This window comes from Rattus norvegicus, chromosome 2, assembly GCF_021556685.1.
Source record: "Rattus norvegicus strain SHRSP/BbbUtx chromosome 2, alternate assembly SHRSP_T2T, whole genome shotgun sequence".
In the NCBI taxonomy this organism is placed as follows: domain Eukaryota; kingdom Metazoa; phylum Chordata; class Mammalia; order Rodentia; family Muridae; genus Rattus; species Rattus norvegicus.
Window position 1 is genome coordinate 52,571,392 of NC_141535.1, and position 16,762 is coordinate 52,588,153.

General features: G+C 37.7%; 1 protein-coding gene across 1 annotated transcript in view; it reads left to right on the forward strand.

Annotated features, from left to right (window-relative positions):
* Fgf10 (fibroblast growth factor 10) overlaps positions 1–13,555 on the forward strand; it is a 76,986-nt gene extending 63,431 nt beyond the window's left edge. Inside the window, 2 exon segments of the mRNA NM_012951.2 lie at positions 3,373–3,476; positions 10,568–13,555. Coding sequence (NP_037083.1) covers positions 3,373–3,476; positions 10,568–10,765 — 302 coding nt within the window. The 3' untranslated portion in view covers positions 10,766–13,555.
* Positions 13,556–16,762: the final 3,207 nt, after the last annotated feature.

Sequence of the window (16,762 nt, forward strand, 5' to 3'; positions counted from 1 at the left end):
AAATGCAGCCACTGTCTGTGTCATACAAAGCTTTCAAATTATGAATTAGTGACCTGTGGAACAACCTAGACTTACATTCAGAACTCAAAGTGGTATTAAATCACCTAAGTCTTCCCTCTTTCTATTTTGAAAGAACAGTAAACCTCCTTTGAAGATATAGACAAATTTCTTTTGATGTAAACATCAAGTAATTCACATATATTTTAGCATCATGTGATGGCCCTTAAATATGTACATTTTAATGTTTCAGATTTAAAATGCTTAAAAGTAAATATTTATATGCTTGCCCAAACTAGCTGTAAAGGGAAAAAAGCGGGTCAGTCCTTTAAATATTCAGTTCCCTTTTGAGGTAAAACACAAAGAGCCCCATGTGTATCTTAGCAGACTCTGAGTCTCCTAACAGCAAGCCAAGGATTTGATGATATTCATACAATGTTGCTTCCTCTGTTCAGCATAACTTCAGCCTACTGCTTATCCTTCATAAAGTCTGCTTTATTGTTTGTTAAAACCATTCTTCCTGCTTCTCTTTTCTATCAATTTCCTGTCTCACTAGAAGACATGTGAAATATCTCACGGTTTACTGATACTTTGCACCCTCTTTTTGGAGGCATAACATCTTAAATATTTTTACATTACATTGGAATGCCACTTCCTGCACAGTATCTTCTTTGTCACGAGTTTATTAAGGGTTTTTTTCCCCCTCTGAAACTCTGATATTTTCCCAAGTGGCACCCCAATATCACTGGGAGAATAGCATGTTGTCATTTAATGAGTTATATTGCTAAATGGTTTCTATAGAAACCCATTGTAGAAAAGAGAAAGAGAAGGAAAAAGGGAAATAACCAGACATGGAGAGAAAAGAAGCCACAGGACTGGACTCGTCTTGACCTTGTATGTGAGCTATCATATGCACCTTTATCATTCATTTTCTAATCTATAACTGACAGCAAAAATGGCATTATCCCCTTGATGAAAAGTTATAGATACTGTAGTAACTAATTGCAAGACAGCACTTTTTAAATTGTTCAAATGAATATGTGTGCATACCATGAGGGCAACCGCCAGCATAGGGTAATGAAAAAGTAAATTTTATTCACTGTTGTCTGGGAGGCTGACTACCTCCATCTGCTAGGCCTAGTTCTGGAAGCTTCTGGCCTCTGTACAATACAATCTAATCCAGGCTCAGAATGTTTTCAGCCTCTGAGACTCGTTGCTGAATAAGCTCACCCTTCCTTGTCCTTTCTGAACTCTAGCTGGCTGGTTCAAATCAGACGTTCTGGTAGACTCCTCTACCAGGTGACTTACTCAATTTGACATTTTTTCTCACCTGAATTGCTCTGCTAGGCCTCAAACTAACTCTAGCAATCTTTTCTAATCTTCTGGCTCCTTCTCACTCTCTGGCTCATTCTGTCTTCACCTGTGTCTAGCTCGTTCTCTCTTCAATCTGTCCCTGTAAAACTCTCCTGGTAGAACTGCCTTCTCCTCCCTCTCTGAGCTGCTCTACTCTCCTTCTTAACCCTACGGAACTATTGTGAGCTGTACTGTATTTCTCTACTGTACTCTCTTCTTTCTGTACTGTCTGTCTCTCCCTTAAGTTGCTTCCCTTTCCTCTCTCTTTTTATGAGAGTTGGGATATCTTATTCTGTCAAATCTTTCTCTGATCCATCACTTGTTCATCCACTCAATTTGACATCCCTGTCAAACATGGGTGGTTCCTCCTACAAACTAGCTTTACCTTCAATGTTTGGGATTAAAGGTGAATACTAGGGTTTGTCCCCAGAGGGATTAAAGATGTGTGCTAAGGACTGAGCTGCACTCTAACTAGAAACAGATTCAAATATCCTGTAACAAGATAAGAAATATTAATGGTGCAAACAATGTCTCAAATACACCTCATAATCTGCCCTTGAAAATACAGTGGGATGTTATGTTAATGAAGATTGTGCTGTGTGAGGTTAGACACTTTCTCTACACATTTATAGAGGTTTTCTGCTCAAGTCTCTTTTAGTGTCAACTTAGTAGTTCTAGCATTTCTTCTAGCTTCCAGCAGATTAACTTGGAAAAGAAAAGGAGAAAAACCACTCATGTCCTGAATATAAGCCATTTGTTCCCTGTGGAAAAAAAATTCTGAGGACACACATTATATACTACGTTGAAGATGGTGTATGTCATGTTAGGTGATACACAATATAAGGGAACTTATGATTTCCTTCCATATTATTTGGTTAAGTCGCTGGGGGTTTATCTGATATATGGAAAGTTTCCTAACTTTGGAAAGAAGTTCCAAACCAGAACTATTAGGAAATAACTTGCCTCTCATACTAACCAAAGCCCTGAAATCTGAACAAATTCTAATCATTGTTTGAGTACAGTCTTCACAGCAAGTTTCTGTGAGAAATGTTATGTTGGCCACTTTTCAAATGATGCTGAGACATGGGGCAGTCTGTTGGCTTGTGTGGGCATTTACCAGTAGAATAGAGTTAGAAGCCAAATACACATTACCCCCATTTCCAGTGCCACATTCTCCTCACCATACTGCTCAACCAGCCCGAGCAAGCTCTATTAAAAGTAATGAAGTCATTTTTATTCTGGGATCTTCTTAGGCAAAATGGGTGGGCTTTTGCATTCTGGATCAAATTACTTTTCCCACATATGCTACAAACTTTTCAAAGAATATCATCTTTTCATACATAAATCCATCCTTTTAAAAATGGTCCTGCTTGCTAGCTACTACTTCTGTCCATTTTTCCTTCTTTCTAGAAAAACAAAACAGTAATCCCTGAACCTAGGGTATTGTATCTGCTTTTGTAATATGGTATGGATGCCAAGACTGTACCTCTCTGTACCTCAGAATGTCAACACATTGGTCAAAGAAATAAATTTATCAGTTAAATGCAGCCAAGGGATTTAGTTTATCTAAATGTGCTACAAAGGAAAAATAGTTTACCATTGTTTTTACAGATTGAGGTAAATCTGACAGATCATTGACATATGCTATGGATTTAATTTAATACCATAGTACAGATGTAGGCTCTGATAAGTTTTTGTAAAAATCTAAGCAGAGTAGAGTAGTTTCAATATTTATGGGGCTGAAAATGCAGAGGTTGCAAAGGAAGCATTTTAATTAAAACAGCATTCGCCTGTACATGCTCAGAGTCCAACTGGCGGGGGCAGCCTCTCAAAGCCTCACTACTAAGGTTCCCTATACTCGCTGGGGTTTTTAACACATTCAAGAGTTTTGGTTATCCCATTGCTTGTCTTTTGCCTTGAGGATAATGTAAAAAGTACTTTATCATTTCTTTTGATTTCTTACTTTCTCCCAACTAAACACAATGACTCTTTCCAGCTCACCTTTGTAATTGTGTGTTTTAGGTATCCTAGAGATAACATCAGTGGAAATCGGAGTTGTTGCCGTCAAAGCCATTAACAGCAACTATTACTTAGCCATGAACAAGAAGGGGAAACTCTATGGCTCAGTAAGTAGTCTGACTTTGTTTTCAAAACACATTGTACTGTTCGTACCAGAGATTTGGATGGTTTCCTGGAGAAGACACTGAATGCTTTTGCTGTCATTTGATCGCTACTAATAGGATTCGCAGCATCTCAAGGGCTGGCAAACAGCTTGTTCAACTCTATAATCTCTTGAATGGTTTGCCGATGAGTCTACTACACGGGCCACTACTGACATTTGTGAATGCTCATAACTGCAGCCCATTCAGCCTTTCACGGAAGCATCTGGATGAAATAGTGTAGGGATGAGAGATGACAACTTGGAGAAGAATCCTTTAAAACAAAGGACTTGGATGGAATAGAACATCGTGCACTACAAGTGTCTGCCATAGCTAAAGAGAAAACCATGGCTCAGATGCTGTGTGCTTTGTTAAAATCATAGATAATGAAACAAGTCAAGAGATTCCATAATCTTCCAGGCTATTCTATGAACCCTAGAATTGCACATACTTAGGTATTGGTGATTAATTTTAATTATACATGAACATTATAGACGTTATGTAAAGACAAAGTACTATCTTCACAGTAGGGTCTAATTCTATAAAAATATATATAATAAGAGCAGACACTTAGTAGGGTCCTCATATGGCCTTGGATAGACTGATAGACTGATACGTGTTTCCATAAGTGTAAGTACTTTGAATATTACCTCTTCAAATTCACATCCAATTCATTTAGAAAAAGTCTTTTTGACTGAAATCTCACACAAAATAATAATTATTTGGAATTAAAATCACATTCATAATTGAAACAGAATTATACACAGTATGCCAATATGCTATTTAGACTTTTAGGAGAAATGTCTTAGTTAAACATGTGGCCGGCTATTCTGTGCCAGATTCTGATTGGCCTGCCTCCCAAGGATTATAAGGAAGAAGTACAGAGTGATGCTGGTTACCCTAACTCCCAAGGATGTAAGGAAGTGTAGAATGACATATGGTGTTGTACAATTGTGATCACAGCACTTGGAAGGCTGAGTAGGAAGATCACATATTCTATACCAGTGTGGATACATAGGAGAACTTGTTCCCAAAGAAAGCAAAACAAATCCTTCATTCATATGAATGCCCACACACACACACACACACACACACACACACACACACACACTGAGAGAGAGAGAGAGAGAGAGAGAGAGAGAGAGAGAGAGAGAGAGAGATACAGAGCGAGACAGAGAGACAGAGGACACAAGCTTTGACTTCAATATTTTAATAATATACAGAAATAGTTACCTAGTTTTTATTATAAAAGAAGACCAGTATTAGTACAGTGACCTTGTGATGACCTCAGAACTTTGCTTCAATCACTTATTTGCCATTTTAAATATAATTCAAACAGGACAATTAATGACTATGAATATGCCCTGTAGATTTGATCCCCGAGCTAAAAACAACCACTACATGAATTTAAATTTTTCTGAATTCCACCATACAGCGATACATGGAACATAGATACATAAACTGTTAACTGTAATTTTGGAGGATATGTAGTAACATCTGACACAGGTATTTTATAACCTCATCTTTTTCTGGCAAGATATGTACACTTTTACATTTTTCATAGTTATCAAAAAATTAACTTCAAATATGTAATTAGCATAAGGGTGGTCAGTAGTTCTTAAACTTGAGTAAGCTTCATAATGAGTGTGAGGCTTTGTTACATAACATAATGATGGGACCCAGGCAGGCCCATACTGTCTGATTCAGAGTCTAAGGCCAGTACTAAGGGTTTATGTACTCAATAAGATGCCAGCTGCTATCTGTGTTGTTGGTTGTGAGTTGAGAACCATAAGTCTAGAAATGGTCTAACTTTATCCTTTATTCATATCAGCTCTACTGTCAAATGGCAAGCCAGTCATACCAGGACAAATCCTGGTATGAGGGCCACAGGAATTTTAATTCAATTTCTTCATTGCATATTATTCCAACAAGAAGCCTAAAAAGGCAATAAAACTTTTTTTATAATAGCTCTATTTAGGGCTTTAAATTCTTACCACTTTTGAGAAAATAGTGTTTTTGCTTTTGTTTTCATTAAGCATGTTTAGAGCCTTGCCAGATGGCTTAGCAAGTAGATGTGCATTCTCCCAAATCTAACAACCTGGGTTCACTCGCCAGAACTCATATGGTAGGAAAATGATGACTCCCACAGTTGCCCACCTGCTTATATACACACATGCATGCCCCCACACACAATACACACACACACACAACCAATATTACCACCACCACCACCAACAACAACAACAAACAAATCTGCATATAATTTTTCTATCACCTAAACTAAAGGTCCCTCTTGTTCCACGGTATCAGAGTCGGTACGTAAGAGTGTATTCATATACTCTTTAAAGAGCCAAGGCCAACATAGTGCAGACTCATCTGATGTAAGTTAGCTTAAGACAGTAAAAGTACACAATTTAAATTGCGGGAAAAATGAAACCAATTTTAACGTAAAACATGCTATTTTACAGTGTGGCATCAAGAGAGTAATAACCCACTCTCAAATGAACTGTGACATAAAACAAGTGACATTTTCTTATCAGTTTCCCATTCCCTCCTATGGACAGACCTCCTGTGCTTTGTGGTATATTCTCTATAAGTCTCTTCATTCAACCTGTTCATTTGAACTTGTTGCCCGGGGACTCTATCATATTACCATATTACCTAGATATTGCCTTGAGAGGCTCACTGTCTGAAATGACCATCATCTGGTATTTCTACCATTGGCCTGCTTGCTGCCAACCTTCTACTAACGGGTTATGATCTTCAAAAAGGCTGAGTTAGCCATCTTTCTCACTATACACACAACATCTAGATCCACTCGGTTTCCAGAGCATTATGATGCACAAACTTATCTACCTCCCAGTAACTCCATTAGAAAACATGTTCTTTGCTTCTAGCCCATATAAGAACCAAGCATCTAAAGAGTACACTGCTAAAAACCGAGTGCATGCTAGTATAAATCTACATATTATTATTTCTGAAATGATTTCGATTGATTACATAAGCCTGTGCTGAGCAAACACATGAGTGATTGGTGAAATCTTCTTTGTATCTATTGTCGTTGAATGTTTCCTTCTGTTCATTTATCCCCATAAATGTCCATTCCTTTCATTTTCAGTAGTCGTTCTTTAAGTAATACTCTCTATGTTCTGAGTTTTCTGTTGAATGATAGAACTGAGGAAGTCTTGAGGATGACGCAATCTGGTCCTCAAGCACCATGAGTGAAGAATCAAATAAATAAGTGTCCCAGATGAGCACAGGAAATCCAAAATCTTTCTTTAATCCACTCTAATTCAATTTGGGATCCTGTTTTACCTAATTCATTTAAAATATTTTTATTAATTCTTTAAGAATTATTCACAATACATCTTGATCACATTCACCTCCAATTCCTGGCCCTGTCTCCTTCAAGATACACACGACTCCACCTTCTTACCATCTCTGTCCAATTTGGTGCCACCTTTTTTTTAAAAAAATAACCCATGGGTTCAGTTTAATACTGTTTACACATTCCTAGGCATAGAGTTACTTACTGGTGTGGTCCAGCAACCACCCCCTCAATAGTAAACACACTTTCCTCCCTTGAAGCCATCAGCCATCTTTATTACGGATGAGGGCCCATTTACACCTTCCTACTCCGTGCTACAATGTTGACTAACTTGATCTTATGCAGTTTTGTTAGATAGTCACAGGGGTGGTCCATTCTTGAGTGCAGTAGTCCTGCCATGTCCAGCAATCAGTTTTCTCTTACCCTCTCTGACTTTTCTGACCGGTAGTCTTTCTCCCGCTCTTACATGATATTCCCTGATCCTTGGGGAGGTGGATATAACATGGAGATGGCTCATCAGTCCATGACATTTGTTCTCCACTGACAGGTTGTGAGTTTCTACCATCCAATGCACAAAGAAACTTCTCTGGTGAGGTCTGAAAGGTGTGCTAATCTACCAGTAGAGAGACAGAGCTTTAGAGGGAAGTTTGATTGTATTCATCTCACAAAATAATAGCAATAGGTATAGTCCTGGGTCTCATGAGTTCCCCAACCATGAATCCTTAGCCAGATTTATAGTACCAAGCATGTGTTTCCTCCTGTGAAATAGGCCTTAAGTCTAATCAGAAAGTGGTGGGTATCCTCATAACATTTGTACCACTATTGCATTCATGGGCATCTCTTGCCACATTAGCCATTATGGTAATTCACAGAGTCCACAGACAGGTAAGGCTATTGAAGACTCCCCCACCCCAGTAATCTGTATAGCACTTTCCAATATTATGAAAACTAACCATCAGGGAGAATGTTCATTATCAGTACAGCCTAGATTTCCTAAACATTAGAACATATGCTGGGCTGTATCTCATGAACACCTAGGCCTTCCTCCAGAAATTACAGCTGTGGCACATCTCAGTTACATCCCAGTGTCAAGACATCTGAGGTGAGAAAGCTGAATCAGGAACACTTCATTTTAAGAAACATTACTCTTTAAATTTTGGGAGGAGAAAAGCATCCAATATGGAACTCCAATATGAAATTATCTGAAATAACCCCAATCTTTCTTTTAAAAAGTTTGTTGCACTTGTTCAGTCTCTGTGTGTGTAAAAATGAGAGGGCAGGTATGTACTACAATACATACATGTAGAGGACAACCTGAAAGAGTTGTTTCTCTTTGTCCACCTTGTAGTTCTTCAAAAGGAACTTAGACCATTAGTCTTTGAGGCAAGTGTCTTAACTAATTAACTGTCTTGCTGGCCTCTTCCTATACTCTTTAAGCTATATAGCCCTTTAGTAATTGTAAAACACAACTACGCTGCTTGAAAGCCATATGCTTTCAGACAAATGAATAAGAAGAAAAATCAAACAAGTTCATAAAAAGGCTTAATATTTTTCAATCCAGATATTTTTGTTTTACTAAAAGACTTATCTTAGATGATTTATTTTTCTTCTTAATATCAGTGCTTATCACCAAGTGGATTTTGCATTTAATAGTACTTTACAGATGAGAAGCAAGCACTACCACACAACTCCAATAGAAAAGTAAACTGATGATGTCAGTGTAAACACGCGATGTTTCATTATGTTCCAAACCGTGATCTATTGCACAGAAACCTAAGAAGTATACTCCAGACTTTAACTCTGGGGCCTGGAGCAATGGCTCAGTGATTAAGAACAGTTACTGTTCTTACAGAGGACCCAGATTCAGTTGTCAGCACACACATAGTAGTTCACAAAAGTCTGAAACTCCAGTTTCAGGGGATCTGAAACCTTCTTCTGACCTAAGTGGGTTCCTCTTAGAATATGGTACACTCAAACTATACAGACTCATACACCTATACATAAATTTTAAAAGTAAATAAATCCTTTAATAATAGGAAATATAAAGGTTCCTGAGATTGAAAAAAAAATTGCCCAGTTGAGGCCTCCATCAACAATGTGCCATGATGCCTTTTTGGTAGATGGAGAGAGTAGAACCTCAGAAGCTATGGGGGTCTTAGTTTCTGAACTATTCTAGTTTTCTTCAAGATCAGAGGGAGATTTCTTCAGTTTTTGTGTATGTGATTAACTACAGAATAAAATACTAAATTCTGAATTCTAGAAGCAAGTGAGAGAAAAATTCTTGACCCATCAAAATTCTCTAAAACCATTGGCCACTTGGAGCAGTGCCAGAATTCTGTAGGTGTAGGTGAATATCCTAGTGAGACGGTTCATAATTATTTTAACAGGATGATTGACAAAACAAGGCATTTTTTTAAAGAAAAATTGAAACAAGGTCTCATGTAGCAAAGGCTAACCTAGAACTCATTATTGTAGCTTTACTTCTGATCCACTCACCTCTACATTCCAACTGTATTAGTCAGGGTTCTCTAGAGTTACAGAATTTATGGAATGTCTCTGTATATGAAGGGAATTTATTGTAATGACTTACAGTCTGCACTTCAACCAACCCACCAATGAGCATCTGTAAATGGGGAGTCTAAGAATCCAGTAGTGGCTCAGTCCCACGAGGCTAGTTGTTTCAGCTGCTCTTCTATATAAGCTGGAATCCTGAGAAATAGATTCTAGCAGATGTGCTGGCAAGTAAGGGCAAGCAGGTAAAGAAGAGTGAGTCTTCCTTCTTCCAATGACCTTATGTAGGCCTCTAGCAGAAGGCATAGTCCAGATTAAAGGCGTGTATCACCATGCCTGGATTTGGAATTTGCTTTGTCACAGGCTGGCCTTGAATTTAGAAATCTGCTTGCCTTAGTCTCCTGGGATTAAAGGTGTGTACTACCTTGCTTAGGCCTGAACTTTTCATGGTCACTATGCCTCAAGATCTCTATGTCAAGAACCAGGTCAGAAGCCTGTGTCTTCCAGTCTCAAGGTCTGGATCACAGGTGTGCCCTCCATTTCTGGATTGTAGTTCATTCCAGATCTAGTTGACAATCAGGAATAGCCATTACACAAGCATTTGTATTATAGTCATATGCGACCATGCTTGGAGAGAAACCTGGGCCTTCTGCTTTATGTGTATGAACTCTACCAAGTGAATGACAACCCCAGTCCCCAAACAAAGAATTTTCTATATCTTAGCTTTAAATCATTCTTTGAGTTGATTTTTAAGTAAATAATGCTTATAATGTGATAAACCCACATTTCTGGTAATTCCAATTTTTCATACAGGATCTACAGCACTTTGAAAAACAAGATTTTAACACTCTCCTCTACAGCTGGATCATCATAAAAGTTGATATTGTGATGTCTACTTCCTGATAATCATTCTAGGCACATAACCCATGTTATATTCAAAGCATGCCAACTTTTTAAAGGTCCAGAAGACATGGCCCAGCTGTGGTGATTAATCAAAGATGACTCACGTGTTTTCAAACACAGAATCTATTTTGTGGTTAGGATTCTTTTTGACTCTTCTGTTGTTGGCATTGTATAAGAAGTGAGCAATTTATGTAAAACAAAATGGCAGCTATAAACAAGACAATGGAGTGTAGATCATTAGATAGCTGGTATCATGTGCAGTCAAGTATCATCACCATCTAAATAAATAATTTAATCACTTGTGCTTCCTTTGCAGAAAGAATTTAACAATGACTGTAAACTGAAAGAGAGGATAGAGGAAAATGGATACAACACCTATGCATCTTTTAACTGGCAGCACAACGGCAGGCAAATGTATGTGGCATTGAATGGAAAAGGAGCTCCCAGGAGAGGACAAAAAACAAGAAGGAAAAACACCTCCGCTCACTTCCTCCCCATGGTGGTCCACTCATAGAAGAAGGCACCGTTGGTGGATGCAGTACAACCAATGACTCTTTGCCAAAAAGAGATAGTATCCTCACTGAAGACTGTAGCTCAAAAGGCAAAGATAGAGCACTGAGTTCAGCTTGTTTAAAGGAAGGAAGGAAGGCTTTGGATGTTTTTGTACTCACTGCTGACATACGAAGTTCTTTTCACTAGCTCTGTGTCATTGCGTCATGCCTTATACCCAAGATAGAGGCAAATCAAGTGTGGATGGAAGTTATCCTCAAGTGAACAATACTGTGGTGGGGGTTGGGTTTTTCGTTTTGTTTTGTTTTGATTTTAAGCTTTTTGTTTTGAACTTCTGAGATAGGACGTAAAGGACTTAAAGGAACACTCTGTTGAATGATCTTTGGGAAAGTTATTTATGGAATATGAACACATATCAAAGACTTTCATTGCTCATTCAAGCCTGATGATTCAATGAGCAGTAAGACACGCAAGCATTTACTGGAAAGCACTTGGGTCATATCATATGCACAACCAAAGGAGCTTTGGGTGTGGCACCATGGAAGAATTGGATCAGATTTACAAATATAAACATAGTAGTGTGAAACTGTCCTAACAATACAAATAGTATGGTATGCTTGTGCATTCTGCCTCCATCCTTTCTATTTCCTTCTAAGTTATTTATTTAATAGGATGTTAAATATCTTTTGGGGTTTTAAAGAATATCCTCAGTGCTGCCCTCTGATTTACCTTCTCTCTTTCTCTTTCTTTTTCTCTTTCTCTTCCTTTCTCTTTCTCTTTCTCTGTCTCTCTTTTTGGCACCATACACACGTTCATGACAAAGTGTTTTAAAACCTTTGCAAACACTTCAGAAGTAGGAGATGAGGAAAAGGAAGCAGTATGAATGCCCTTTGTGCTCTCAGTTGACTTAATTTGCACTTCTGCAACACAAAGCATCAGCGATGACTATGTCTGAGTTCTGCTATAGCTTAAGTGACAGAGATCTGGCCTCATTTGTCAACATATATCGGCCCTGAGGGACTCTTACCTTAAAATATTGAAGGCCAAATTCTCTTTCACTGCCTTATTTCATCTCCCAGAATATACTAAAAGAAGAAACATGAATTGTTAGATTTTAGACTAACCTCGGTTTTTTGTTCATTTGTTTGGTTGTTTTGTTTTGTTTTGTTTTCCTACTGATGATGGCTTGCCACGGGTCACAATGACAAATGATGGGAAGGCTTTCTGCATATACATGAGCCCTTTGTAAGTCCCACAGAATCCCTCTCCCTCAAAGGAACCAAAAAGGAAATTTGATATGAAGTGCATCTCCCCGTGGGGCTTAGTTGAAGCAAATCTATCCTAGTATGTGTGCCACCGTGTACTGATACCTGTTCAAGCTGTATGGTCTAGTCCTTACAGAACCAAATAAATCTTGTTTTCTGTAAATTTAAAGTGTTCTAGAAGGTTCCATAATATAACCACATTGAAATTCATTTTATTAGAGAAGGCATATAAAGCCGTACGTAAGCGTGCCATGCACCCTCACTGTGTAGTTCACTAAATAAACACGTAAGCCTTATTTGCAGTGTCTGTAGTGATTTTAAAAACGTAGAAAACATTATTTGTCCTAAATAATTTTAAACTCAGACTATATTGACGCTGCAGTCTTCTTTCTTGTTTGGGAATGTCTGTTTATTTTTATTGTTTGGATACAGTACTTTGATACGAACTAAAAGACTCAGCAAATGTGTCTTTTAACTAAAACTTAACCTCCAGAACGACTAGTGATATGTGATCCTCTTCTAACCTATTTGTGCTGATGCTTGGCCAGTGCAAACCAGTTCTTTAAAATATTATTATTAAAGGTTAATCAGTTATTTTAAAGAAATCGGCTTTCTTTTTTCAGTCTGTTCCCACAGAGCAACCCAACACAGGTCATAATTTATGATGTCTTTGAAAAGCTGGTATTTCTAGAAAAACACACAGGGGCACAGTGCTTTGGTTTACAGGTCTAGGATGCATTTCGTGGTGTTCTTCCTTCAACTTGTTTTGGGACAAATAGGATTTTTTAAAACGTGGACTTCTTGTGGTTGGATTCTGTATGTGAGAGTTTAATTGGTAAATGAGTCTGTGTAATGCACTTCTAGGAGAGCTAGGTATCTTTTCTGCTTTTATTTTAAAATAATAATTATACCTGACACATGAACATGGACCACCCACAAACAAAATGAAATGTTTGGGAGACAAACTATAGTATTCAGTGACCAAAGTGACAGCAAATATGGCAGACATTGGATTCTTATTTCACATTGCCATTTAGATTACTAAAGGGACTACGTGTAAACAGTCGTCGCTACAGTACTCAAGACATTAAACAGCTTCTAGCAAAATGTATCAAAGCCTGCAGAGTTCAAAAATAGAAAACATCTTTCCTCTCTCCCACCCTACATCTCCCCCATATACATCCCAACAGAGATAAATGCAAAAAGGAAAATCTTCTGCATTTAATAAATGCATATTTGTTTGATATTAATAGGGAATTCTGGTCCTTTTTACAACTACTGAAAGAAGTTTAGTCCTAAATTTTTGTGTGTTTAAAAAAAAAAACTCATCAAGATGTCGGGAGTTCTGCCTCCGTGGGAAACGTGGGCACTGGTCCACCATACTGAAGTGTGTTAGCGATGGATACAGGACATATATGAGACTCTTTAAAGATACAGAATCACTCCCCTCCTCCTATCCCCTAAAAGGCTGAACAGTGTATATTATGTTACATTTAAATAAAGGCAATAAAAATGCTGGGAAAAGAAAAGTACTGTCCTTTTTTTTTTTTTTTTTTTTTTTTTTTTTTTTTTTTTTTTTTTTTTTTTGCCCAAAACTCTACCTGGTAGTGAGAGCTGCCCAGGGCTGTGTGCTTGGCAGGATGTGGTTAAATGCCCCACAGCCCCAAACAACAACAACAGAAAAAAAATTACTCAAACATTTGTAAGGTTTCTTTAATGTTTTACATGTGTGAGCCGGCTATCCTTACCCTAATAACAACCAAATGCTTTCGGGTTTTTCTAACGATTCAGGTCCACCTAGCTTACACAGTGGATAAAAAAGAATGAATGGAAAACAAGGATGGCTTGTGCAACAATGAAAGGCTTTTGGAGGAAAGCCAGGAGCTGCAAAATCGGACTTCCAGGGGATGGAAAAGACCAATGAATTTGATTTGAAAAGTAGGCAGGGGAAAAAAAAACCTGTAGTAATGCAAGTTGATTCCAGGGCCCAGGCAAGTTTCTTGGCATAGTCGAGTGGATTAGTGTTCTGGGGCACAGTTCTAATAATTAGAGTGTCAATTCTCGGTTTGATTATTCAATAAAGTAAACTTAATACTTTTATATCATTGAGTAACTATCCTTAAGTTTGTGTGTGTATATATATATATGTATATATATATATGTATATGTGTGTGTTGTTTATATATGTGTGTATACATATATACAAACAAACGTACATACATACATAAATACACATACATACATGCATACACATACATACATGGAGTTAAAAGTATTTAAGGAAGATGAACTGTACTTTAGCATGTACGGGTTCAAACAAATGTGGAGATGAGAGCTTTGCCTACCGAGGCAGTTGGATCCCTCTGCAATTTGCACAAAGCTCTATTTACCTTGGAAGAAAGCTGAGGTAGTGGGTGGGCTCACTGAATTCTTCCAGAATTGGAAAATTATTGTTCTCCTTCGCCTCCTGTACGCTCACACTGGCTGCAGACGGTTACGGCTCCAGTTCCTTGCTTCCAAGTTGTTTCTTTCCAACTACAAAACTCTGAACTTCACTTTTCCAAGAAGAAAAACTGAAACCCTGTACGTCTGACTCCTACTGCTTTGCTTTTGAGTAATTTAGCAATCAGCGTCAGGAGCAATCAGCCAGCCAGGGCCCTTGTGAATCGACAGTCTTCATTCACGTGAGCAGAAAGAGGCAAGGACAGGTTATGGAAGTTCGCAGACAAGAGTGAAGAATCAAGGGTTGGGGATTTAGCTCAGCGGTAGAGCGCTTGCCTAGCGAGCACAAGGCCCTGGGTTCGGTCCCCAGCTCCGAAAAAAAGAAAAAAGAAAAAAAAAAGAGTGAAGAATCAGTCACTTAAAGGAGGAAGAGGAGAGGAAGAAAGGGAATAATAAAAAGTAAATGATAAAAGCAATAATAAAAAGCAACAACGTTAGGCAGGTATAAAAACTGAATACTTTCTATTTACCTGTGCTTAAAATAAACTATCTTATTCCTAAATATTTTTAATCAACTCCAACCATCTTTTATTTCTTCTAAATGAGACTTTCTCTTTTATTCAGTTTTTAAATGAAAATAATGTTTGTTTTAAGCCAAGAATGGGACTCTGAATATCATCAGGTTCTCTGTAGCTTTGCACACCTTGTAGAAAGAGCAGTTGAACAAATTCTAAGTTTTCAGTGAAAAAAAGCTGGCCCTTCTAGTACGTATCAGCTAGTGTCATAAAGATGCTATAGATAGTTCTTTAAACTTCTCCCATGAACATGTGATAATGTTCTCAGGTAATCAGCATACAAAAGATCAAAAACCAGGTATCATTTATTGTTTTAATTAGAGAATAAAAATGTAGAATAAAAATGGGAAAAAAATTGTGTCTCGTCTTCTAACATAGGAGACAAAAGAAAACTTTGCAACCTGAATTCCTCTTTCCTTACGTAGATTAGAGGAAACATCAGAAAATTCCCTTGTAAATAAACAGTCTACTGAAACATATTTATAAACACCATGCATTAATTAAAACGGAATGATTATGACCAAACCAGCAGGATCAAAGGAGCTGGCCTTATTTCTAAGTGGATAATGACAGACATTCCCATGAGTCTCCATCATGATAGCAGCTAAAGGCAACAGTCCCTAGCTCTGAAAGAAGCCATGTGCCAACCATACATGCATGTGACATGTATTACTTTACACATTTTTATTACCCTCCACAAAAGAGCCTATATTCATTTTTTTTTCCATGCAGGCAATTGCATCCTCTAGAGATGAGCACAGCAAATGAAGAATCAAAACATCCTATGTTCCTCATTACAACTGTAAATTGAACATATGCCATAGTCCAACGTAGGCAGTGACCCCAGCTGCAGAATAACCAACTGCAGTGTGGCCTTAGCCCTCCTAAAGTTTGGTTTTAATTACCTTATACACATCTCAAATGCCTAAATCATCTTACAATTTTCTAAATTATTTAGTTATCATTTCTGTGGTCAATTTAAGCTGCTGACAATGCAAATACACTCGAAGAGGTCTTTCAAGGAGAAGTAAATTAAAACCAGTTTTCCATGAGGTATTATAGATTTAGAAAGGACTGCGTTTTATGGTTATGAGAAGCATTAGGGTTAGGGGTCAATTATTAATCGATTCAACATTAAAATATTTTAACATATGGTATTTAAATCAGATTCCTTACAGGAATTTTTTTCTATGACACAGATCAATATGTTCAGGCATCAATGGTATTTAAGCCAATATCTATATAATTTGTATGAGAAGCATATTTGTTATTAAAGAGTTTTCCAATGGGAAGCCCTGCAGGATGATGGCATTGGATGTGAGTGAATTAAGATGCTACCTTATGGATGTTTCCTGATAAATTGAGGTCTGAAATCAAAATGTATTTTACACATCGAGTTTATACTCATGTAGAAATCAAATGAAACTAAACTGTGGTCTTAGACTGATGTCTGCCATCATTCCTCCCCACTCACCTGGGAGAGTGAGATTCCACCCCTTACATCCCTAGAAAATAGTCAAGCCAGTCCATTTCCACAGGGACAGTGCATTTACCTGTCTACTCCTCCCGCTTTAATTCAAGATGATATTAAATAACTTTTCATCATGCATTTCCTTTGTAGACTCACAAAAAATTGATGACTTTTATTGGAACCAATAGACTGCTCCACTTTTTTCCAATGAACAGTAGCCCTATAGGTTGCTAATAGACATTGTTGGT